Source organism: Lepisosteus oculatus, chromosome 5, assembly GCF_040954835.1.
Source record: "Lepisosteus oculatus isolate fLepOcu1 chromosome 5, fLepOcu1.hap2, whole genome shotgun sequence".
NCBI lineage: Eukaryota > Metazoa > Chordata > Actinopteri > Semionotiformes > Lepisosteidae > Lepisosteus > Lepisosteus oculatus.
The window spans coordinates 39,878,731-39,903,078 of NC_090700.1; the positions used below are offsets into that span (position 1 = coordinate 39,878,731).

Consider the following 24,348-nt stretch of genomic DNA (forward strand, 5'->3'; position numbering starts at 1 on the left):
AGGCAGCGGATCAAGCTGGGTTAATCACTCTGATCCTTCTTAACCCTTCTGAGATGGAGACGCACAGAAGTGGGGGTGGTGGCAGATCGCACGTCAACCTGTGCATAAGGGGTACTTATGTTATGCCCACAGAATTTCAAAGCGGCTGTCCCCCTGAGTGGTGAGGTCACAGGTCTGGGGTCTCCAAAATGCACAACGGGGAATGTAATGACTTTATTCTTCATAGTTCTGATCATAAAACAACCTTGATAGACAAATTCTTTAATAAAACCTCTGATCCCAGTGATTCCTTGGGGCACTAGTGTTGGCAAAAGCTGGGCTACATAATCTGAGAGGATCGTGGTTAAGTAGTTGGGATCAGCTTTGTGGGGGTCTTTCCAGAATTTAACTGTGTTAAGCAGTTGTTGAGGTCTTCAAGTCTCCTGCAAGATAAAAGGGTCTTGTGGGCAACTGAGAAGGCAGGAGCTGACTCCAGCCTGGAGAAGTGTAATTTAAAAAAAAACTGCTAGCCTCCAAAAGACCTCTCTTGATTTCCTGAGACGCAAGCTGCTTCAGTGTCCTAGGTGGCCTGTTGACTGAGGTTGCACTGCAGGTGTGTGGGATAGGAATACAGAGGTCTGCTTTATAATAATAATAATAATAATAATTGCTTACACTTATATAGCGCTTTTCAGGTAATGGGGACTCCCTTCCACCACCACCAACCTGGATGGTGCGCCAGAACGCTCACCACACACCAGCTATCAGTGTGGAGGAGAGCAGAGTAATGAAGCCATCAGGGGGATTATTAGGAGGCCATGATTGGTGAGGGCCAATGGGAAATTTGGCCAGGATGCCGGGGTTACACCCCTACTCTTTTTGAGAAACACCCTGGGATTTTTAATGACCACAGAGAGTCAGGACCTCAGTTTTATGTCTCATCTGAAGGACAGGGCCTGTTTACAGTATAGTGTCCCCATCACTATACTGGGGCATGAGGACCCAGAGCACAAGGTGAGCGCCCCCTACTGGCCCCACTAACACCTCTGAAGGTGGCCCATCCAGGTACTGAACAGGCTCACACCTGCTGAGCTTCAGTGGGCTGCCAGTGGTGAGTTGCAGGGTGATATGACTGCTGGCCACCATATTTATCCCACCTTATTTCAAGCTCCGTGGTGACGAAGCTCCAGAATGGCTGTGTGCTTTTGTGATTGCTCGGCTCTTTACCCCATTTTCTGGGAAATGACCAGAGCTGTGCTACGGTGACTTGGATTACAAATGCGTTGCCAAGGAATTCAGTTTTTCACTCTGCATAACATGAAGGGTCCCTCCTATTCTCCCCCTAGGGAAAGAGGGCATTGCTGAGTTGTGTGCTCGGTTGTTCCGCTCCAACCTCTGAGCTTTACGACAGCCCGGGGCAGCAAGGGGAGGCAACAACCAAAAGGTTTGTCTACAGAACAGAGCCGTATGCAATGCATGCACATGGTTTTCCAACGGTTTAACACTGCAGAATACAGAGGGCGTGGACAAGAGGACATGACACAGTGTGCTCTGGAAACCTCCTTCAGCTGGAAGTCTAGCGAAGAGCAGGTCGAGAGGGTGTCTCGGACAACACTAGTGTGTGGGTGTGATGCCTCATTCAAGTATCAGTCTTGGAAGTTGTTGACAGGAGTCACCTGATCCCTCAGGAGTCCTGCTACTGGAAATAAAGCCGACACAATCCTAATTGTTATCGACTGCAAGGTTGCAACATGGGCGAATGCTTCATTTGCTTTGTTACTCTCATATTGTGTTCAAAATTCAATTCAAAATTAATTATCTCAATAATAGATGTGTGTTCAATATTAAATCTGTGTGGACCCACAGATGTTCTTTGTGCTGCTAAGAGCAAGTGGGATGTGAGGGTTAAAACTGAGTCTTTGGCTAGTTTCCTAGAAAGAGTCTTCCGGAAAGTTGCAGCTGCTGTTGGGGAGGCCAGCGCTCTTAATGACGTCGTAGAGCCTTTCAGTGTTGATTTTCAGGCTGCACTTGAAACAAAGTGAATCTTCGGATTTAAAAAAAACTGATGATTGGGCTGTTTTCCTGTTTTGAATGTTTATCATTTTAAGATGGATGAGGCTTGGTGCTCCAAGAAAAGAAACGGGGGATTCTATAAATAACTTTTTTAAATATTTGCCGTTTAATATATTTTGTAAATCTTCGTTCAAAATAAATTTAAGCAATGATGACAATCTGCTCGAATGAAGCCTAATGCTGTTCCGGAAGTTTGGTGCCGCGACTTTAAGTGCATGATGGGAAGTGTAGTTTTAAATAAACATTCCACGACAGATCGGATACGCGCTGATTTCCAGGAATCATTAACCCGTTAAGCGCAACCACGAATCTAAAATAAAATCAGCTTCCTCTGTTTTATTGTTGTATTCAATATCAATATATTGTGCACACGTGCATGAGTATGAAGCCGTAATTCTTCGCAGTTGCCAACCGAGGGAACCGGGGCTTGTCGTGATGATGTCTAGACTTCACGCATGAAAACCCACAGTGACTTTCTATTTTTGATAAATGAAACACTTTAAAGGCGCCTCTGGGTAGAGAGACAGGCAATGCCAGACAGCGATGCTCTGACAGTGGAGGCAAGATGTTCAGCTCCCGGGGAATTCTGGGAGCACTCCTGGAGAGCAGGATCGCCCGTCGTGTTACTTGCAGTTCATTTCTGGCAGGGAGAAGCAACGTCTGTCTCCACGCCAGACTTGACACAGCGGGTGACCGAGAGCGAAACGCGATAGGGTGTCGATGTCTACCCACTCTCGCACGTCATTAGCTGAGAGCAGACATCTCCACAACCTCCCGTCCCTCTCTCCTCCTTTCCCTGCCCGTGCCCGCGCACGCAGGTGCTGCTGCCGGCGGCGGGGGCGCGCTGGATGACGTAAGGGGCGCGCCCGCACAGCGGTGATGGCGGTGCGTGAACGCGCAGCGGCAGTAATGGCTGCTCTGGAGCGGCGGTTTCCCAGTCTCGATGATTTCGCAGGCCAGAGCTGGAGCTCCTGGGTGGAGAGGGCGGCCTTGCCCGCATCGGAAGGTGAGTGATTTCCTCGGCGAGAGCACAGCCCGGTTTCCACGCCGCCGAGGTTTCGGTGGAAGTTTCTTTTTGTGGAAAACGCGCGGCATCCTGTGACTTTAACCCAAACAAAGGACCCGCTGGGTCCTAGCGCTGGCTAGGTATTGCCCCGACGGGCTCAGCAGCTGTCCCGGGTCCTAGCGCTTATTGAGCATCTGCGAGATGGCTGTTAAATATATCACTGAAATCGCACATCCCCGAGGTCCCACACGCCGTGGCGAGAGATGGGAGGAGGCGGTTTGACCCTCTGCGGGTCAGAAGTCACAGGAGGGTGTTGGAGTTGGGCTGGGGGTGTCCGAAGTCAGGAGGAGGCGGGGGAGCCGGTGCCCTGAGCACGGGGGACTGCTAGTGTTTGCATGGAGGGAGAGGTGCACATTGGTGTGGTCGTGCCCAGCTCTGTCAGGCTTCCACCAAAAGAAAGCCAATGTGCAGACCCAGCTCCCGCACCAGCTCCGAGAGGGCGGCCGTGTCTCTGTCTCACTGTGGGCTGGGGGGTCGCCCGCAACTGTGCGAGTGCGGGCAGAGCGCGTGTGCGCCTCGCATTGTGGAGACGTCCCTCCAGAGAGCCTCGTCCTGCCTCCACCCTCTTGTTAAGTTTTCTAGCCCCCCTTTTCATATTAAAAAAAAAACCCGCCGGCTGTGAAAGCTGTAATGCAGGTCGTGCAGGCGGCCGGTGGTACCGGAGCAGGTCCAGAAGTGCGGTATTCAGCGGTTCCATTTGCAGCCTTCAAGCCCTACCCCTCTACCCCGTGTGCCCCGACCCGCAGGAAACACGAGTCGGCGTCTCCGCACGTCCCGAGTCTCACAGTGTGAAAGAGCCGTCAGCCTCTTAAAATGTGTTCAACACTGGTGCTCGCTCCCATGCAGCCGATGGCTTTTTTTTTCCCCCGTGCGCGTCGTGCCTCAACATTTCTGTGGAAAATAGACGTATTTCCCAAAATTAATGAAAATGAGATCCGTGCTCTCAACGGTATTGATTCACTTCACTTAATCACTGGGTTTGGCAACATCGTGGGCAAAGCCTGAATCACTTCGGCCGCTGGCTGCTGCAGCTACTAACGCAGTCTGTTTTTTTGGGGGGTGGGGGGTGTCTTCTTGTCTGTCAAGGCGGGGGCGAAGTGGAGGAGTGCGGCAAGTCCGGGCGGAAGCGGCAGGAGGCCATGACCCTGAGGAAGGAAGGTGAGGCAGACATCGGCTTCGCTCGCCGCTCTCTTCCGTTTCACCACCGAGCTGGAAATGAAAGTTTTGCTCAAGTAGCAGAGACCTCGTCGGCTGTTTCAAAGCAGCCCAGACGGTCTTACTGCTGGCACTGGTAGTAGCAGCCTGTGTCCCAACAGGCTAGGCACCTCTCTGGCATCAGGGGGTAGCTTCCTGTCAGCACTGTACTGGTGTTTTGTAAAGGTGTGTTGGATGTAAGTGTCTTTTTAGTAATTCTTCCCATTGTTAGTGTGTTGTGCCCTCTCTAAGGGGAGTTCTGTAAGTGCAAAATGCTTGGCTCATTATTTTTGAATGTTTATTGCTCACATTCATGGGGTTTTTAAAATTGAAACTGCATTATCTAATTCTTGGTTGCTCAGTCATAAAAAAAACAGCACACACCGCTGCCCACAAGCACACACACTGCTCTATACGAAGAAATGTATGAAGAAAATACACCTACATCCACTGATCCTCACCAACTTCTACAGATGTACGGTGGAGAGCATACTGACCAGCTGCATCACAGTCTGGTACGGCAACTGCACCGCATCCGACCGTAAGGCACTACAGCGGGTGGTCAAAACTGCCCAACACATCAAGGGCAGTGCCTTACCATCCATCCAGGAAATATACAACACCAGGAGTCTGCAAAAAGCCACCAAAATTATGTCTGACCCCACTCATCCCAGTCATAACTTGTTTATTCCCCTACCTTCTGGCAGAAGGTTCCGGTCACTCCAGTCGCACACAACTAGACTCCAAAATAGCTTCTTCCCTAGAGCTGTCAAGTTGGTGACGCCCCCACTCCCTTCCACCTTATTATGATCTCTCCTAACGCCCTCCTGTACCCACAATGACTGTACTCCTACACCACCACACACACATGTAAGCTGAAATTGTACTGTCCCCTCGATAACCCAGTAAAACTGTAAGAGGCATAATAATATTTAATATTTATTAATTAACCATACTACTTTTAACCATACTATTTTTTGCACTGTTCCAAGAATTACCTTGCACTGTTTTTGTCCTGTTATATTTTCTCTGTTTGCGGAATTTTGCACAGTTTTGATTACTTGATTACATGTTATTTATGTGATGTTATTACATGTTACTGTTATTGCTATTGTGTAACTGTCTATTGTCTTATCTTCTGTCCTATTTATATACTGCACCTGGGTGACTAATGAGAAACACTTTTCATTATACTATGCACCTGTGTAAGTTTAATGACAATAAAGTTGAATTGAATACGTGTGGCCCTGTTTGCCCCTCTGGCCCTAGTGGAACCTGCGCCCAAGCCACATCGTTGATAAGCTGCAGGGACTGACTCAGATGCTTATATAGGTGGCTGATGGCTATTCCAAGACCATGGGGAGCTTTTAGGAGAAACTGGGTGATTCTGTCTTGTTTTGGGACCTGTGTGTCAAATATAAAAATAATGCCAGGGCTGGCCCTGTGCCTTAGGGGACTGTGGGTCCCGGGCGGAGGTCACACCCATGTCCATAGAGCTGCTGGCCAAGCCATCAAGAGCAGGGGTCCTCCATTGCTGGGTGACAGCTTGGGATTCCTGTTGCACTTTTGCTAGGAGTTTCTGAGTAGGGATGACCTCCCCACTGTATTTCACATCCACTGCAGTAAAGGGTCACAGAGCTGGGCTCTCACCCTTACAGCAGCACTGCTGAGTCCCGGCGGCTCTGGGGCTGGGTGTGGGGGGGCGGGGCCCCGGCGGTGGTGGCAGCTGTGGGGATGGGTGTGGCTGTGGGGGGGCGGGGCCCTGGGGGATATCTGTTTTGTCTTCGCTGAGGCTCTGTGAGGTACTGTGGGCTAAGTGCTTGTTTGTATGGCGGCGGTAACCAGGGTAGGATCCAGATGGACAGACCATAGCTGGACCTCCAGTGGGAGCTGCAGAACAATGTGAGGAAATTGATCTGCCCTGTTGCTTCCCCTGTATGTGACGGTTCAGGATTCATCCCTTCATGCCAAGTGGCAGTACCAGTACCAGATTTTGGGGAAAGTCTTTGGTGCTGCAGAGCAATCAGCTCCACTGTGAAGTGGTACTGCTGATTTGTGCTGACTCGCTCATCCTCGAGCTCCTGCTGGGTTTACGAGGTTTCTGTAAAAAAAAAAATCAGCTGCTGACGACCTGGATTTTCTTTTTATTGGCCTCGTTAAGCAAATTGGTCTCACTTAAAGTGTAAATAAAACCAAATGAGGGCGTTGAACAGCGGAGGGAGAGGGGGCAGAACCCCAGGCTCCTCGGTGGAGTGAACCTGAGCAGTGTGCGCGGGGGCTGGCGTCGGGGGCAAGGGGCTGGGGTGGTGCAGCTCTTGGAGAAGACTGAGCCGTCTGCCCTAAACCGCTATCCTGCTCAGTCCGCTTCCCATTCCAGGGGCTCCGGTATTCCCGGCGTTTCAGACGTTCGGCACACGTTGCGCTGTGACCCGCCTCCTCTCCGCCTGGCGGGCCAGAGTGAGGCAGGCCGGGGGTTGCCGTGAGCGGGGGAGTGGTGCTTTTCATGGAGCTCTCCGGCAGTGTCCGCGGGGCTCTGCTTGTCGTCGGCTGGCCTTTTGTTCCCGTCTGTGCTCCTGCTGGCCCTCGGCGGGCCGATGGCGTTTGCCAGCCCTCTTGCCTGTTATTGCGTGTAGTCTGTGTGCCCTCTCGCTCCCCCTCTCTTCCCTCCACACTTCTCACCCCCCCTAGCTGTCTCCCCTCCTCGTCTCAAGCTCAGTGAGCTGTATTGGTGTCACACTGGTTTTCCCCAAGCGTCTGTGCCGAACAGGATGGCGTTGCACGATATTGGCAGCAGGAATAATAGGTTGCAGTATGATGCAGTACAGACTGGAAAGATGCGTACAACACTAGAGCTCAGGAGGTTGTGGTGTAACGCAGGATAGTAGATAGTAGTCCCTTGCTCTATAAGTAAAGCATCTCTCCCAGTGGCTAACACAGTGCTGTGTGTAGTTTCCCCTCTTGCCTGGTGTAGGAGCTGGGAGCCTACATGTGCAGAGTGTCCACCCACTGTCCCTCCCTCTTCTCTCCACAAGAGTGTCTAAGTGCAGATCGCTCCTCTAACACTGGATAATGAGGGGCCCCTGCTCACCGTCTCCCGTGTGGTCCGGTGTGGTGTGAAACCTCCAGGTTCTTCCTCATAGAGACCTCCCGGGAGAGAAGCTCAGCTGATGGACTGATTGGATTGGTTAGTTGGGTGTTGTCGATTGGCCAGTTGGGTGATGACTGGGAGATTTGCCTTGAAGGGAGTGAGACCAAACTGCACTGCAGGCATGTGCAGACAGTGTTGAAACTGCAGGACTTGGCTGTCGCTGTCTGTGGCCCAAGAGACAGTCAGGAACGGATGTGTTTGGAAAGTGTCAAAGGAAAATCTGAATGAACAAGAACCGGTTTTGTAAAATGCAAGGGGATAGGTGGCAAAGCATTCATTTCACCAAGAGTTGAAGCTCAAGTATAATTCCTTGGGTAAGCACAATACTTTAAATAGTAGTGGAAACCTTGCATGGATTATTATGCACGTGTCTTATAAAGATATAAAAATGTAATATTTGATTAATTTCCAAAAATTCAGAAGGGTGCCATTAGAGAATCTGGCTGGCAGTTTTGCTAGTGGTGAGGTTATAATGTCTTTATGGTGCATTTTTTTTCTGGTGCATTTGCAAGAATAACCTGGAAGCGCATTGACTGTGCACAGTGCTCTGAAGTGTATTGGTGGGGGTCACCGTGGGGACCTGACTCTTCTTTCTTGTGGTGCTGTTAAAGTGGCAGATCCAGACAGGAAAGTCGGTAGGCTTAGAAAAACACCACAACAAAGCAAGGTGGAAGCCTGCCCCTCTCGGATCCCCCACTGAGGTGGGACCCTCCAGCGTGGCACAAGGCACATGTTGAGGAGTGCTCAGTCTCCTCCCCCTGCCTCCCGTGCTGAGGCCTGACTCTTTGATTGGTAAATGGGCATAAAATTGCCTTGTTCTGGTGCTGAGGAGGCAAGAGAGGATGAGCTGCTCTGCCCCAGACAGCAGGCGTTGTCGGTGAGAGATGCTTGCTGCAGCCCATGTGTCTGTCTGCCTGCCTGCCGTCTCTATTGATGGGCCCTGTCTCAGTGAGCTGACGGCACCAGGGCTGTGTGTGCCCGTCCCCCTGCTAACGCAGACAACTTGGCAACTCATTCCCTCTTCCTTAATATCATAAATCACCTAAAGATAGAGAGCAGCAGCCGGCTAGTGACTTAGTAAATTTAGTCAATGAGGTTTATTGGCAGTGAAGGTAAATCCGTTCAGGGTTTAAGGTCCCTTATTATGGAGTGTGACACTCGATCCAGCTCTTTAACTGTTATAGCCTGTGATCATATGTGATACTTCCTTTAGGAGAAAGCAGCTGATCCATGACATTCCCAGCTATGGTCAGCTGTGTTTACCACACTGTAATATTGGGGGGGGGGGGGGGGAGTATTTTTCTGTTATTTTGTATGCAAAATTATTTTTAACCAGCTCATCCATCCATATGACCACGTTTGCACAAGGGCTGTCCCTAAAAAAAAAGTTCAAATAGTTTACCGTTTTTAAAGGATGTACCTCTTAGTCAGAATGACAGTAGGTAATGGTTTGATTTTTGACTTAAGATGGAAGAATACCTACTGTTCCCTTTTGTAGAATTCAGGGTGCTGGCCCAGGCACTTGTCTTGGGGAGGAGGGTCTCTTTCCTGTGGTAGTGTTGGCTAAGGCAGCGATTCTCAAACGGTGTGGCTTCTGCCCCTTGATGTGCCGTAGAATTTGGAGAGAAATGACTTGGTGAAATACTATTTCAGATGTGACGTCGCCAAAGCGTGGTACTGCGTGTTTGGAGAACACACATAAGACAGCCTGAGAGTGAATTGTGAGGTGTGGGAGTGAGGTGGAGTGTGGAGAGGAAAGCACAGAGCAGACAGAAAGCTTTGTGAAGGGGAAGAAAGTCATTTCTTTCCCCTTTTCCCTCTTGCTGTGGACCAGGTCACAGACACAGGAGAGTGCAGACTAGGGAGTAGCTGTTGTTATGCTCTGGCTCTAGATTCAAACTGTGTTTTGGGACAGAACATTTGCAGTGATAAAATAAAAATATACCGCTGACCACAGGACTGTTGTCTTTGCTCTGCACATTTCCGGCTCACTGTAATAGCTAAGGGAGAGGGAAAAACAGAAATATTTGAAAAGAGGAATCTGATGCTTGCAAAGACAAAGGTGAACATGAGTTCAAAGGGGTAAAAAAGTCAGTCCAACACCAGTTATTGCAAATAATGCGCAGTATTTCACTGTTGTCTATTTCTGCCAGCCTAAGGCAGCCATGCACTTTTGGTTTTAATAATTTAATTTCCCTAACTGACCTGTGTGTGGGGAGGGGAGGGTATGGTGTATTTATGTGAGTGTGTCTTGGAAAAGGGTAAGAAATAGTGCTGCAGGCTGAGTGACTCTCTGTCCTCTCTCTCCTAGACATGTCCATCTTTGGGCACTGCCCGGCACACGATGACTTCTACCTGGTGGTGTGTGGTCACTGCAGCCAGGTGGTCAAGCCACAGGCCTTCGAGAAGCACTGTGGTGAGTGGGAGTGGGCCTGGGGTGTGTGTAATTGATGTGACTGCTCCGTGCATGGCAGTACAGGTGGCACGTGGGCAACCTGCGCCCGGTGTGCCAACTGCCTGTTCTGTGCCTGACCGGCAGAGTGGGCGGTGTCACTCTTCGTTGCCTCTGCTGACGCTTCCTGTCTTTCCCCTCCTCTTGGTCCCAGAGAAGAGGCACGGACCGCTCGGCAAGCTGTACAGCCGTCTGCAGCTGTCCCCCTCCGCGCCCCCACATCGATCACGCCTCGGGCACCCGCCCTCTCTCCACGGGACGCCCAGAGCTGTGCGGGACAGGCCACAAGGGGCGCCCCCCCCCCGAGCCCCGCCGCAGCCCCACCCCCCTGTGCTCCAGCAGAGGAACGCCAAGGGGCAGAGGGAGGGAAGCTGGTAAGGGTCCTGGATTATTGACAACACAGTGTGGCAGAGACGTGCAGCTGAGACAATACAATTCACCAGCATATTGTAAATACTATGTATTTTTGTTTTGCAATTATTTACAAAAGCCTTTGGAAAAAGGGGGTAGAATTCCTCCGCTGAGTTAATCAGGGACTGGGAATTTCTTGGTCTGGTAACGGAAGTGCAATAAACTTTCCCTGGCTTCTCTCTCCCTCTCCAGCTTGTTTACATCGGCAGGGTCCTCGGAGAAGCAGTCGTCCGTGTCTCTGCCTGACAGCTCCAGTGTGAAGCCACCCCCTCCTCCGGAGTCTCCCCAGGCCTCCCCGTCTCCCAGCCCCCGAGACACGCCGCCCAAGGGAACCCCGCCTTCGGAGAAACAGCTTGCCCGGCGAGGGGAGCCAAGTCGGACGCCCGAAACCCTGGGCGCCCTCTCAAGTGGGCAGAAGAATTACAAGAAGGCTTCCAGTGAGTCCTGGCTGTCAGGGCGGGTCGTTTCAGCGTGGAGGAGCTGTGTGCTGCTGCCGAGACTGACCTGGGTCCCGTTTCTGTTCCAGGGAAAGAGTGTGACCTGGACAAGCACTGTGGGGTGATGGACCCCGAGAGGAAGAAGCTGTGCACCAGACTGCTCACCTGTAATGTAAGCACACTCCTCCTCTTCCTCTCCCGCCTTGTCAGTTGAAAGAGCTTAACTGGACAATAAATGACACTTGGCCGAAGCAGTAACAATTATCAGAACATTTACAAGCATCTAGAAGCTCACACTCGGTCCCTCAGGCTGTGAAAGGAGATCTGCCTTTTCCCTCCCTCACTCCCTGTGAGTTTCTCTCTCGTTCCTGCTCGTGCGGTTTGCTCTGGTAACTCATTCGTTGTGATCCGTTCTCTCCCACTCCGGACCTACTGGACAGGAGAGCTCAGTGACTCATGAAGGAGAGAAGGGGAGGGAAACAAAGACTAGTCTGTGTTCTGGTTACTGGGAGTCCATGTCCTCTCAGAGTAATGGAAACGGTCAGGCGATACCAGGGTGTCCTCTCCCCCTACGTGGCTAGTCGGACTGTGACAGACGTTCTTGCACCCCAGTCGGGGCCTCTCCTGCTCCGCTCGAGCTGGGACATTTCTCCTCCAGCTGTCTCCCTCCCCCTGCTCAGATCCATTCCATCCACCAGCGGCGGAAAGTGCCGGGCCGGACCAAGAGCTTCGACCTGCTGGTGGCGGAGCTGAAGAATGGAGCACGGACCCGGGAGAGGGGGGTCCCGGTCCGGGAGAGACCCAGCGGGGCTGTGCCCAGCCCGGAGACCCCCGGCCCTCAACTGGGAGCCCCACACGGCCGGGGCAGGCTCGCCAACTGCACGGCGCCCAGGTAGGCCTGCCTGTCTCCCGCGGTCCCTCGGTGTGTGTGGCAGGCTGTGCGATGCACCCCGGGCGCTGACACAGGGTGTGCCGGGTCTCCGCAGGTCCTGGGCGTCTTCGGAGAGCGGGGCGGAGGAGGACAGCAGTGGGGTGGAGCCGCAGGGCACGGAGCCCATGTCACCCCCCCAGCACAGCCGGCTGTCCAGCGAGGAGAGCGAGGGCGAGGGGCTGGAGGAGCCGTCCGACTGGAGCTACAGCCCCTGGCATCCCAAGCCACTGGGGGTACGCTCGCGCACGCTGCCAGGCCGGAGATAGTCGGGATCGGCACCCGGCCACTTGAATACAGCTGCCACAGTAGATGGGGGGGGGTCTTGAGCATCATCCAGCACAGGGCCAGATGAAGAAGGTCAAGCTGGTGACTGATGTTGGTCCAGGGGCGCAGATGTGGTGTGGGCGGCGTGGGGTGGATCCTGTGAATGTGACTCTGGGCAGGCGGCGTGCCCAGCAGCACCCACAGGCACTGTCCTAATCCTGTCCCGGTCTACCTGCCCGCAGGTCTGCTCGTTCGGCAGCCACGCGCTGGGCCGCGGCATCTTCACCTTCGACCGGCGGCTCCACCGCCTGCGCGCCGCGCTCAGCAGCATGGTGGAGCGGCACCTCAACTCGCACCTGTGGAAGTGAGTCCCCTCGCTCCGTCTCCTGGTGTCGGACTCCGTTACTGCAGCGCCGCAGGGTCCTCTGGCTCCCTGCTCCAGCCTGGTCTAGTTACCTAATTAGTTGGATTAATGGCATAATTCTCTCCGGGCTGCAGAAAGCTCTGTAGATAGGGTTTTGACTGAAGATAAATGAAAAACAATAGATGTTATGGCCTCATAAGTTGTCTCCCAGTTCTTGAATGCCTCTGTATAGGTGGGCGAGCTCTGCTAGTGTATGTTGGGCTAATCCTTGGTTTTCCTTTCCCATCTTGGCAGGAAAATACCTCAAGCGGCAGACCTCCAGTCACCGCGTACCTCAGCTCCTCACCCTGCGTCATCCTCTCCCACCTTCTCGCCCCGGAATTCCTCGGCTCCTGCCGGCAGCGCCAGCCTTCCGAGCGCCTCTCCCCTCCGGACTTCCTCCTCCTGCTTGACGTCTTCTGCCTTTGCCCGAGAGACCAGGCCTCAGCCGTGCCCAGCAGCTTCCCCCAGCCCCGGCACGGCTTGCGGCCCCCCAGACAGCGTGGGCGGGGGCGGGCAGTCCATCACCTCGCCGCTGCCGGCCAACACCCCCTCACCCTCGGGCCCCAGCCGGGCCCCAACGCCCGCTGGCAAAGCCAGCAAGCCGTCCCGCCAGAAGGAGAGGCCCAGCCCGGAGCACGTCACCTCCTCCAGGAAACGGAAACGGCAAAGGCCTCCCTTGTCCAGTGAGGACCCCCCCAGCCATGAGAGGAACTGTGTGGCTCAGGAGAGGGGCCGGACTCCTGTATCGGTGTCCTCGGAAGACCCCACAAGGACTGCCCCCTGCCACCACGGACCAATCAATGGGTCCCTCTCCCCAGGCAAGCCACGCCCCCCGCCAGAGCCTCCCTCTTCGCCCAGCCAGACCAGGCGTGGAACTCCGCCCCCTCGGCAAGCCCCTCCCCCAGACCCTAGCTCGCGGGGTCGGGGGGCTAGTCCCAGCATGCACAGCAAGGCCGTCAGCTATGACCACAAGGGCCTGGGCAAGAAACGGAAGAGTGGCACCCCACCTTCCCCCGCCGAGCCCCGGGCCCACAAGCCGCACCGCACACCCCACTCCCCCCATGCCAGCCTCTTCCCGTGGAAGAAAGATGGCAGGGGAGGGGGGGGCCTCGCCGCTGGGCTGGAGAGGAAACTGGGCGCACAGAAGGTGGGTGTACCAGAGCCAGCAGGCAAGATCCCACTGAAGTTAACCCTGATCAGGGGACAAACCCCGACAAGGAGTGTTTAACCTAGAATATTTTTTTAATTATTTGCTAGCCTTAAGTCGTATAGTCCTCGTTTGGGCTGAGAATTGAATATGCATATCACTTACTGATTAAAAATCAGCAGATTTCATAAATGTATTGCAGCAGCTGCAACGTTACTCTTCTTGTTCCGTGACTTTGACAAATGAAGTCCCAACAGGCTTTGGGGGCTGAGAATTTCAGGGTTTCCTGTTTCCTTGGGCCCCAGGCTTTTGACAGGCGTGCTGTGGGAGGGCGCGTAGAGCTCGGCAGCACTCGAGACCCAGGTTTTTGTTATGCAAAACAGCGGTTCAGTATGACAGCTAATCTTGCTTTCCTTTTTTTTAATCAGCCGAACCTGCATCACTGAGAGTGCCTGCCTTTCGAGCCACCAGGAGACGACCCGTTTCTGTGTGTGGACAGGGGCCCTGGGACTGTGTGCTTGTGAGTGTGTGTGTGGACAGGGGCCCTGGGACTGTGTGCTTGTGAGTGTGTGTGTGGACAGGGGCCCTGGGACTGCGTGCTTGTGAGTGTGTGTGTGTGGACAGGGGCCCTGGGACTGCGTGCTTGTGAGTGTGTGTGTGTGGACAGGGGCCCTGGGACTGCGTGCTTGTGAGTGTGTGTGTGTGGACAGGGGCCCTGGGACTGCGTGCTTGTGAGTGTGTGTGTGTGGACAGGGGCCCTGGGACTGCGTGCTTGTGAGTGTGTGTGTGTGGACAGGGGCCCTGGGACTGCGTGCTTGTGAGTGTGTGTGTGGACAGGGGCCCTGGGACTGCGTGCTTGTGAGTGTGTGTGTGGACAGGGGCCCTGGGACTGCGTGCTTGTGAATGTGTGTGTGGACAGGGGCCCTGGGACTGCGTGCTTGTGAGTGTGTGTGTGGACAGGGGCCCTGGGACTGCGTGCTTGTGAGTGGGTGTGTGGACAGGGGCCCTGGGACTGTGTGCTTGTGAGTGGGTGTGTGGACAGGGGCCCTGGGACTGCGTGCTTGTGAGTGTGTGTGTGTGTGGACAGGGGCCCTGGGACTGTGTGCTTGTGAGTGTGTGTGTGGACAGGGGCCTGGGACTGTGTTCTTGTGAGTGGGTGGGTGAGAGTGTGTGTGTGCTAATGAGAGTGAGTGGGAGTGTGTGTGAATGGTGTTGTGCGAGATGACTTCTTTCTAAATATAGAAAATACCTCAAGATTTACCTGTTATGCTGCTAAACGAAAAGTTGACTTAATAAAAATGGATTAAAATATCCTAAAAGCATATGAATCTGTCCTTTGTGTAATTTAGAAACCTCTCCCCTCCCCCCCTTTTAACATAGCTGGATTAAAGAGCCCTGCGTTTCTACAGACCTCATGAAAATGTCGTCTCGTGTTCCACAATGACCCACCCGAACACCGCAGTGAGTTCAGGACACCAGCAGGGACACATCCCCCTCAGGAGCACCTGAATTCTCAAATCACTCCCTGGCCTGAAAGACTGCCATTAAAGATGTTGGAGTGGTCCTTGTTTTCCCTTGCGGGTGAACATCCCACCTCATCTGAAGAGGAGAACGTGGGCGGCGGGCATGCTGGACAGATCTGGGATCCCCACTGGTCCAGTATGCCCGGCGTGTTTCACCCCACAGCGAGGAGTGTGAGGGCAGACTGAAGGCCCAGGGTCTCTTAAATCACCAGGCGACGGCTGTCCTCATGGCCGCAACAATCTCCCAAAGGCCATGTTTCTGAGCAAGTGGATGTATTTACTGGAAATACATTTTGCCATCCGCTGTTAATAATTTCAGTGATATTCGGGGCAGAGACAAAATCCTACCACAGCAGTTGGAAAACGTTTCTATTTCAAAAGTCACTTAATGCCCAGCCACCTACAAACCAAAGAACAAGAATTGCCGTAGTTAAGTGTATGTCGGAGTTTAATCCTGGACATGACTGATTTTAAGTAAATATATAAGAAACAATATCTTTGTAAACAAGTCAATTTGTTAATTGCATTTGTATTAAGTGGGAAATGGCTCAGGACGAAGTCGTCTTTGAACTGATCTGTTCCAACATCCTCCGACCTGCCGTCAATGTTGACGCAGCCGCAACCAAAATCGCGCACTGAATCCCGAATCGAGGGCGATGCTTCCCTGCCAGAGGATCCCAGACACGCGCGTCTCGCCGGGAGGGGGGGGGGGGAGGATACGAATGTCGTCGGCAGATGTCTCTCGCGCTGGGGCCGCTCCTGCGCTCACTGTGACGTCGCTGTTTAAAAGCAGCGGCCGAGACGAGATGTCACCTCGCCAGCCCTTCCCACCCGTATCCAGGAAGTGGATGCAAACTGCCACCTGATGGAGGGATTGTGTGTCAGGTACGCAGAAAGTAGCTCAGCAAAGACCCAGCAGGCGCCAACACGCCGTAGCCGGAGAGAGGAGGGGGAAAAGAGACACCCCTGAGAGGCAGGAATTTGCAGAAGAAGGTTGTTCAGCAGCCGCAGGACGGAGGCGATTACAAATGTAAAGATAGCCTGTGTAAGAGCCCGGATTGATCGGCGAGGGAGAGAAAAGGTCGCTTTGGCGTCCCTCCGAGTTTAGAGGTGCTGTGTGGTGGGGATCTGTTGTTTCGCAGCGCCTTCTGTTAAAGCCTGACAATAGCTCTGACATTCACGCAGGCAAGCAGACTGTAAACAAATCGGGGCACAATGCTGTCCGCCTCCGACAGTAGCTTTTCCTGTAGGGGTGTCTGTTGAGAAGAGGCAGTCCTGAGCTGAGACTGGCTACATTAAGGTGAAGCAAGCAGCCCGGCGGTGACTCCAGGCCCCAGAGGTGAATTAAAACAACACAGCGAAGCGATTGAAGCCGGAGACGTAGCGAAACGGCAGACCAGCCTGAGAGACTGGGGCAGATGTAGCTGCTCCCTGTGGCCCAAGAGACGGGCGACGCGCCCAGCTCCCCTGCCAGCTCGGATGCAGAGCAGGCTGTAATTGATCCGTGTCCGCGTCCATGCAGGTGAGCGGACAGTACAGCCCGGCGGGGGAAGGGCTGGGCATGGGCGACTTCTGGCTCTACGCCTGGCTGAGGAAGGTGTCGGTGATCACCGCGCACGTCGTCGCCCTGGGCTTCACGGTATTCGTGACGCTGCTATCCCGCACTGGGACCAGTAAGTTTTATTTTAAATTGCCCTTCTCATTCGTCTTCCAAACTCCCGATCTCTGGTTCAGTATTATCGCTCGGTTAATGAATCCATCGAGTCTCAGGTGTGCAATGCTGACAACTCCTGTAACTGACGGAACTGGTTTCGCTGGGTTTGCGGTGCGTAAAAGCGCGCTCGCTGAACAACTTCCAGAACTGCCCGAGAAACCAACGTCTGTCTGCGTTTTGGAGCTCAAATACTGTGTAGAAAATCCAGTAGCTTATTTACTGCTCCAAGATACCCATTCCTTCCTTGTTGTTTGGCTTGTCATGTAGATTCAACGGTAATGTCTGTTTTTTAGCGTTCAGGCAGAATACATAAATTTAAGTGTTTTTTTCTTCTTAAATTTCGTACGTGCTGTGTATGCAGACCCGTGCCAGTCTGTGGCAGACCCTCGGGGCTTTAATAACGTACTCCCAGTGTAGTTACGTAGTGTACTGTAGTAAAGTTTACATTTCACTCATGAATTTACTTTAACGTACATTTTATTTTTTAGCTAATCTTTGATTAGCAATAATGCATTCTGTCTCCATTAAAGCAGTCAAACATAGCCTTCTGTGCTTTCAAATTAAAATGTAAAAGCCGCTCTGAACAAAGCGAAATGCAACACGATCGCAGTCACGACGAGTTAGTTGGTTGAGACAGATAAGCTGCACAAGACAAAAGACACCCCTCCCTCCACACACACACAAGGAGCGCATGCATTATTGAAAATCATAAGGTCGTCATTGTTGTACAGCTGTGTGCTCTTTCCACTCCGTCTTGATCTGTACATGTTTTGGGGGTACAGTGTAAACGGAATCATGATGTCATTGAAAGACGATTCTTGAATAGCGCTTAGAAACACACGTAATATACAGAAAAATAACAAGTGTACTAGTCTAGAGTTTGTGAGCATAACAGACAGCACTGTGTACCACAGAAGATTCTGTTATGACTCCTACCGTTTATTTAACCATAAAATGTATTATTATTATTATTAGTGTATTTCAATATTTGTTTTATTCTGAAATTAGAATGCCCGATTCAAATGTAACCTCACAATGGCTAACAAGATTTATTTTTGTAGTCTAGCATTATTACATACAGATCTTTACTGCCAGTCAGTGACCCCTCTGAGACAGCGAGCACAAGGTAATTATGGTAGCGGGCTGGGTCTCGACTCGGCTGGTCTCCCCCTGGCCTGCGGCGAGAATCAAGTCGAGCTAGGGTTGCTGTGTGGGGTGGGGGCGGGTGGCGAGGGTTAATGTGCAACGTGAGAGGGGCTGCTGCAGTGAGTCTGCTGTGCAGTACCCGCTGGGCCCTGCTGGTTGTTCCATTGTTTTTCTTTTCCTCCAGGTCTCTTCTCCTGGCACCCCACATGCATGGCTCTAGCAGTAAGTATCTCTAACCCTTTATGCTTGTAGAGTTATTTCAAAGGAAGCTCAGCGTGTGGTAACATCCCCTTTACTCACGTCCTTTACTCTCTGCATCGGTGTTGCAGAGGTCCAGTTCTCCAGGGCCAGAACGTCCTTTCTTTTTCATTCCTCATGAGTGTTTTTAATGAGATAATTGGACTAATTTTGTGCACAGCTGATCCAATTTGACAGTTTCCCAAGGGCAGGAGCAGGTAATGGTTTTGAGAGTGGCTCCTGAAATCATTAGCAGTTTCAGACCTGTGCAAGAAGGTGAGATTAGTCCATTTAAGTCTTAATTGAGCTAATTTCCCCTTCCTTCTGAGGTCCCGTGGTGCTGCTGCTAGCAGGAGAATTAGGAAACCTGCTGAGCCCTTCCTTTCGGAAGCCAGATTTGAGGAGTCCTGCTTCACAGGACTTGCTGCTGGCCCGTGACTCTTAAAGACAGGACTCTGGCACCAGTGATCTAAACACCCTTCACCTGTCAAAAAGAGTCTCAGCTGCTCCGTTCTGTTCACTTTTGGAGACACAGTCCAGTTCCCCAGTCAGTTCACTCCTATAGTCCTGTTACTGGTCCTAGGGACCCCCAACACCTGCAGGTTCTTGTTTTTGATGATGCAGATCAAGAGATATTGTGGGATGTGGCTAAAACCAGGAGGAAAAGTGCAGAAACACTGTGTTTCTTCAATAGGTTTTGTCAGGAAAGGGGGAGCCAGGAATGCCTGTTGCACATTAGAGAGTGGAGGGCTCATTCAGGGGCTTCAGTGCTGTCTTGGGACAAGAGACAGGAGAGCCCCAGATTGGGACGCAGCCTGCAGAGGAGAGGCAGTCCATTGTGGCTCAGCTGCCGAGATGGAGGATGACAGAGCAGGAACGGGGGAGTCGTTGTTCTGCAGCTGTCTCTGAGAATCGGTTTCTTTTCAGAGTTTGTTTGTTTGGAGGCTCCAGGAAGCATGACTGACGACTCCTACAGAGAGCACAGTGTGCCAGGGCTTATGCAAGAGAGATGTCTGTGCTGGTTTTCTTTCTGTGCATCTGAGTTCTCTGCCTTATTTGAAATATATGATTCTTCTCTTCAGATGGTTTTCGTCTTCTTCCTTCAAGGAGTTAATTCAATTTTCTGATATTTGAAACATGCATGAGGTTTCTCTAACCAGTTCTGCCATAACTGTCTGTCAACACAGTGGTAGGATCCTTCTGCTGACAGTGTTTGAACTTCCTGTCCGTCTCCAAATAAAACTGCTTTTCCTTTCCCAGCCAGAGCTTTGATTCCTAGGAATCTGGTCAGGGTTTGTCTTTCCAGGACATGCCTGAGAGGCATGAGCTAAATTCTGCTGCCTCACCGCCATAAAGAAATTAAAAAGCAGGCAGAGTCTTGGGCTGTTCTTGCCCTGGATGGGCACGGCTTTGCTCTTCCCAGTACAGAAGGTGTGTCACAGGATTAGCCCAGATTAGACTGGGATTTCTCCTGCCTGCAGGGAGGACTGGGATTATGCGATATGTTGCTATTAAAACACAGCCTTTGTTCTTGTCCCAGGTCCAGTCCTGTACTTACGCTTTAGACTGGAACAGTGTACAAAGTGGTAAGTTTCTAGAACAGAGAGTATTATCCCTCAGCTCGTGTCTTTTTCCTCAGTTGGTTTTGCCGCAGGGCACTGTTTAAATCCTTCAGCACATCTGAGGAAAAACCTGATTATGACAGAAGATGGGAAGAAGAGAGAAAAGTGTGATTCAGGGCAGGTGTGCACGGATGCAATGTGACAGACTATGTTCTTACATTGCTTACCTTGCTTGTCTTAGTCCAAGCCTTCATTTAACCCTGTGAACGACGTACTGTAAATCTCTGTGACGGGTTTCAGGTGTGAGGTGTCACACAGAAGTAGTTAAGAGTATCTTAACAACACTTCTTTCTTGTGTCAAGAAATTTAGCAAACCTGACTCTTCTTAGTGATATTGCCACATGCTCAATTTAGAATCGCTGTCTAAGCATGTCTTTCCCTTGTTTCATGTTGCTGAGCTGAAAGCTGCTTTTGTGTCTTTCTGAGCTGCTCTCGTCCCATGACCCTGCCCTACAATCTGCTGTTGTGCTGGAGGGAGCATACAGGAGCATGCAACTGGACTCTGTCTAGATTCCCTGGGATGAACTGTGAGGAGGACGCTTGGATTTGTGAAGCAGTTAGGTTACTGATGCCCGGCTCCTGGCCTTGAAAAAAACACAGATCTGCAGGATATGCTGTGAATCTTAAGTCCTCAGGTTCCTGCAGATTTGGAAACTAAAGTTATTTAAGCATCAGTTTTAATAATTGTAATTGGTACAATCCATACTCAAACTGCCCCATAACGCTGCAGAAACTGAGCGAGCACCGTGGGGAGGTGATGACCTGAACTGAGTCCCCTTCCTCTGTCTCTCTCTGTCTGTCCATGGTCCCAGTTCTGCCTGTGCATGACGGAGGGCATCCTGCTGTTCTCCCCGGAGGGCACGCCCTTCTGCTTCAAGTCCCGGAAGGGCAAGATCCGGGTGCACTGGTTCCTGCAGGCCCTGGTGGTCATCGGCGGCGCGACAGGACTGGGCTTCATCGTGGCCAGCAAGAACGTCTCCAGCCTGCCCCACCTCACCTCCTGGCACAGCCTGATCGGCGTGGGCACCCTGGTGGCTACCGGGTGCCAGGCGCTGTGCGGGCTCTGCCTGCTGTTCCCGAAGGTGCTGCAGATCTCCTCAGTGGCCCGGCTCAAGCTCTACCATGCCACCTGCGGCCTAGTGGCCTACCTGCTGGCCACCGTCACCGTGGTGACGGGCATGTTCACAGACTGGTTCCAGGGCATCATCAAAGGGGTGATGTGGTACGTTTTCGTACTGCTGCCCCTCTTCCCTGCCCTGGTCGTCATGAACCAGATCACCAGCGCCTACCTACCAAAAAAGAAATTCACCACCTGACCTGACTGTCTGCGCAGGGTATGGCAGTCCCTGTTCCATCCCAGCGTGGGTCTGCGTTCAAGTCCTTTGTTCAAGTCTCCTCTCGGCAGTCATCAGTTCCAGTTAGTTATTTTGATAACCTTTAAAAAATTAAGAGTCAAGTTAATGACCAAGCATCTGTTAAACCATTACGTTAATTAAGTAATAAGGCGGTGAAGTAATTGTGTTGATTAAGAAGTTAGAGGCTCATTAAGTGAAGGGAACCCTGCTACAGGATGGAACAGGAGGAGGGCACACACCCCTCTCCCTCCCAGATTCAATGCTACTCTTGCACTGATGTGTGTGTGGTTGTGGGTTAAACTGACCAAACTGTCCAATTTATTCTTAAAATATTAAATGTAGGGAGATGACTGTAGTTGGCACAGGGTTTGTTGCATAACGCAATGCTAGCTGCACCAGGGTCTGCTTATGCCATCTGGGTTTGTTTCTTTTCAGTTGTTTCAGATTGTGTATCTGTTCTCGTTTTTAAATAGCCACTGCCTGCCAGCGAGTCTGTATACCGCTGTACTGTCAGGGCCGTATGAAATGTGATTCAAGTTTGCACAGGTTTTTCAGGCCCTCTTTCAAACTTCTGTGTGTGACAGACTGTACGCCTGCACGGAGACCAGTTGGAGACACTGCTTACAGCCCTTAGGCACTTTCAAGCAATTATTATATTAGCTATGATTTAGCTATAACCCTCATTTATAGCGAAGTCTTTTCCTCTTACTCTTTATTCAGACATACTGTAGCTTAATGCTCTGCTAAAACAACTGACCTTTATTTTTTGTTGTTCAGACCTAAAGGAGTAGTGGTGTTTTCAGTGAGAGAATTTCTTAAGCAAGGTGTAGAGCATAGAGTGATTGACTGGTTTATAACCCCTTGATTTTACTTTACAAGGTCACCCATCTAGATAGTGACCGGACTGGCTCTGCCTGGCTTCTGAGATCTGATGAGATCAAGATACAAGATGGTAACATTGCTGTCTGTGCAGGTTTGAATGGCCTGCCTATTTTAAACGTGATGTTTAAATTGTAGGCTCTATGAGGGTGAATAAAACCTTCATAAACCAACATGTTTTGAATGTGAGTCGAGCAGATTCCACAATCCCATTTCAATGGTTTGACCACGTTTGTCTTAATAAGCCTGCTTTGCGTCTGACCTGTCCAGATGGGGGTACTTCTGAGTTTGAAGTCAAAAGCTGCTCCTACTGGAGTGATCTGACCTGGGAGCAGCTGATCAGCACTGTTTATAGATTAATTCACTCGTTGTGGAATGTCGTCATGAACCCCTTGTATTTTTTTTAGATGATGGGTTGTAACATGAAGAATTGTCCAGGTCCTTGTCCAAGAAAGACTGGGCCTGTGACTCGCTTACCTTTTTCCCCACAGGAGCAGGATGCAAATAATGTGGAAACACCTGGGTATTATACACATCCAAGTGCGGCAGCGTGTTTCTCTGCTGGGATGGGCTCTTTGTGTAATGTAGCCCCCTTGCAGACAGTGACTGTGGTGTCCAGAATACAATGACAAGTGCGTGTCAAGTGAACATCGGTATGGTAGTATATCTCACAAGCAGCGGCAAGCCGTGCAATCATGGTGCACGTGCACCGCAACGTCAGTGTCGTGCTGTGATGCTGGCCCGCCGGGCTTCCAGGGTCCGGAGTCCAGCTGGGGTTCTGTATGGGATCCCCCAGAATTCAGGATGCTGTGTGTCAAACGTCTGTGACTGCCCTGAGTGCACCACAGGCGGAGTTTTCCTCCTGACAGTGTGGCTCATTTTAGCAACGATGTGTGGCACAGAACCGCTGAGAAGATAAAACACTCCCTGCAGTGGAACTGTGGGGGTTTGATTTCACAGCACTGAGATTGCCTTTTCTTTCTTTTTTTTTTTCAAACGTTTTGGCAGAAGATGCGGCCCTCTGGCTCTTGGAGGTGATCAAGAATGAGCAAATGTAGTGGGCTTTTTTAAATTCCACAGTTCGCTTTGCTGAAATGGAGCAGTGATGTGGTGAAAAGGATCAGATGAAAAGCCGAGGTTTCGGAAATTCGCTCCTTGAGCGCCGCTTGAATGACTGTGTGCCTAACAGGAGCCGACAAGCGCTTAGGGGAAAGCGGGTTGTGATGTAGAGGCTTCTGTGCTCAGAGCCACACAACGGGCTGCCTGCGGTGCAGAATTAACAGGTTGAGGAAACGCCAGGCGCTAATGCACGGCTGCCTGCCTGCTGCTCAGAGTTCGTGTTCTGTACCATGTATGCGAAGCTTCTGTTTGAATCCCTTTATCTTTTACGTTTGATGAAATCTACAGCCGAAGCTTTGTGCGAGCTTTGTGTGGGTGTGCTGTACTCTGTGCGTTGCTTTCAATAAAAGTCTCTAAGCCTCTGGAGCGCCGATGTGGATTGGTTCTTGTGTCGCGCTAACCCCAGGGAATTTACTGACAACACTGCCAGGCGCCCGAGATCTTGCTTGAGCCGTAGTGTCAGAATTAGTTTGGAGGCTCCGGTCTTGAGGATGAACTTTTGTACTCTGGCAGATAATGCGAACTTGTGTGGTTTTTAGTTTGAAGGAGAAATCCCCAGTCACATATAAGAAGAATAAAAAATAATTTTATATAGCACGTTTCATTAATTAAAATGCGGCTCAAGGTGCTTTAGAGAGCAAAGAAACTATCGTGATACAAACACATAACAAAAATAGTAAATATAAGATAAAAGCATAAAATAAAAGAAATTTAACGACAATAATAATAGCAACAGGAAATACAAGACATGAAGAGTAATGACAAGGAATTAAAGTAAAAGTTGCAATGATACAAAAATAAAAAGCTAAAAGATAATTAAAAAGAATAAAATATCAATATAAAATTTCAAAGATAAAAAAAAACTTAACAGTAAGTCAAATATTATCTAAAAGCGTAATTTAAAAAATGTTAGCTACTTCTTAAAACTACTCACTGAATCTGTCTGTGGAATAGGTAGTGGTAGTGTGCTCCAAACTTTACTTGCATAAAAACAAAAGGCTGCTTCACCACTTATTTGCGTTTCATTCTAGGTACGTGAAACAAGTCAGCACTAGATGATCTGAGTGAACGGGCTGGAATGTGCTGCAGATGACCAGGTAATCAGATAGGTATAATGGTGCTAATCCGTTAACAGCTTTCAAAACCAACAACAGAATTTTAAAATGTATCCTAAAAGACACAGCCAGTCTAATGATAGGTGTAACGCTCCTCTTCCTAGTACCTGTAAGTACCCTGGCTGCAGCA

At 51.0% G+C, this 24,348-nt stretch overlaps 2 protein-coding genes across 5 annotated transcripts; both read left to right on the forward strand.

The window, feature by feature from the left end:
• The first annotated feature begins 2,428 nt into the window (after positions 1–2,428).
• On the forward strand, positions 2,429–14,830 carry LOC102693939 (ataxin-7-like protein 2). Of its 2 annotated transcripts, XM_006628573.3 has the most exons (11): positions 2,429–3,058; positions 4,205–4,276; positions 9,772–9,876; positions 10,067–10,286; positions 10,516–10,760; positions 10,850–10,932; positions 11,441–11,652; positions 11,747–11,924; positions 12,198–12,319; positions 12,614–13,508; positions 13,937–14,830. In XM_006628573.3, the coding sequence occupies exons 1-11, from the start codon at positions 2,932–2,934 to the stop codon at positions 13,952–13,954; spliced, it is 2,277 nt and encodes a 758-aa protein (XP_006628636.2). In that variant the 5' UTR covers positions 2,429–2,931; the 3' UTR covers positions 13,955–14,830. The 2 variants fall into 2 exon arrangements, with proteins under 2 accessions (XP_006628636.2, XP_015198037.1); XM_015342551.2 differs by lacking the exons at positions 2,429–3,058; positions 4,205–4,276 and adding an exon at positions 7,392–7,496.
• Positions 14,831–15,742: 912 nt separating this feature from the next.
• Positions 15,743–23,469, forward strand: cyb561d1 (cytochrome b561 family, member D1). 3 transcript variants are annotated; one of them, XM_015342571.2, is made up of 5 exons: positions 15,807–15,916; positions 16,554–16,704; positions 18,076–18,113; positions 19,669–19,714; positions 20,563–23,469. In XM_015342571.2, the coding sequence occupies exons 2-5, from the start codon at positions 16,593–16,595 to the stop codon at positions 21,069–21,071; spliced, it is 705 nt and encodes a 234-aa protein (XP_015198057.2). In that variant the 5' UTR covers positions 15,807–15,916; positions 16,554–16,592; the 3' UTR covers positions 21,072–23,469. The 3 variants fall into 3 exon arrangements, with proteins under 3 accessions (XP_069046490.1, XP_069046491.1, XP_015198057.2); XM_069190389.1 differs by having other exon boundaries at positions 15,743–16,704; XM_069190390.1 differs by lacking the exon at positions 19,669–19,714 and having other exon boundaries at positions 15,746–16,704.
• Positions 23,470–24,348: the final 879 nt, after the last annotated feature.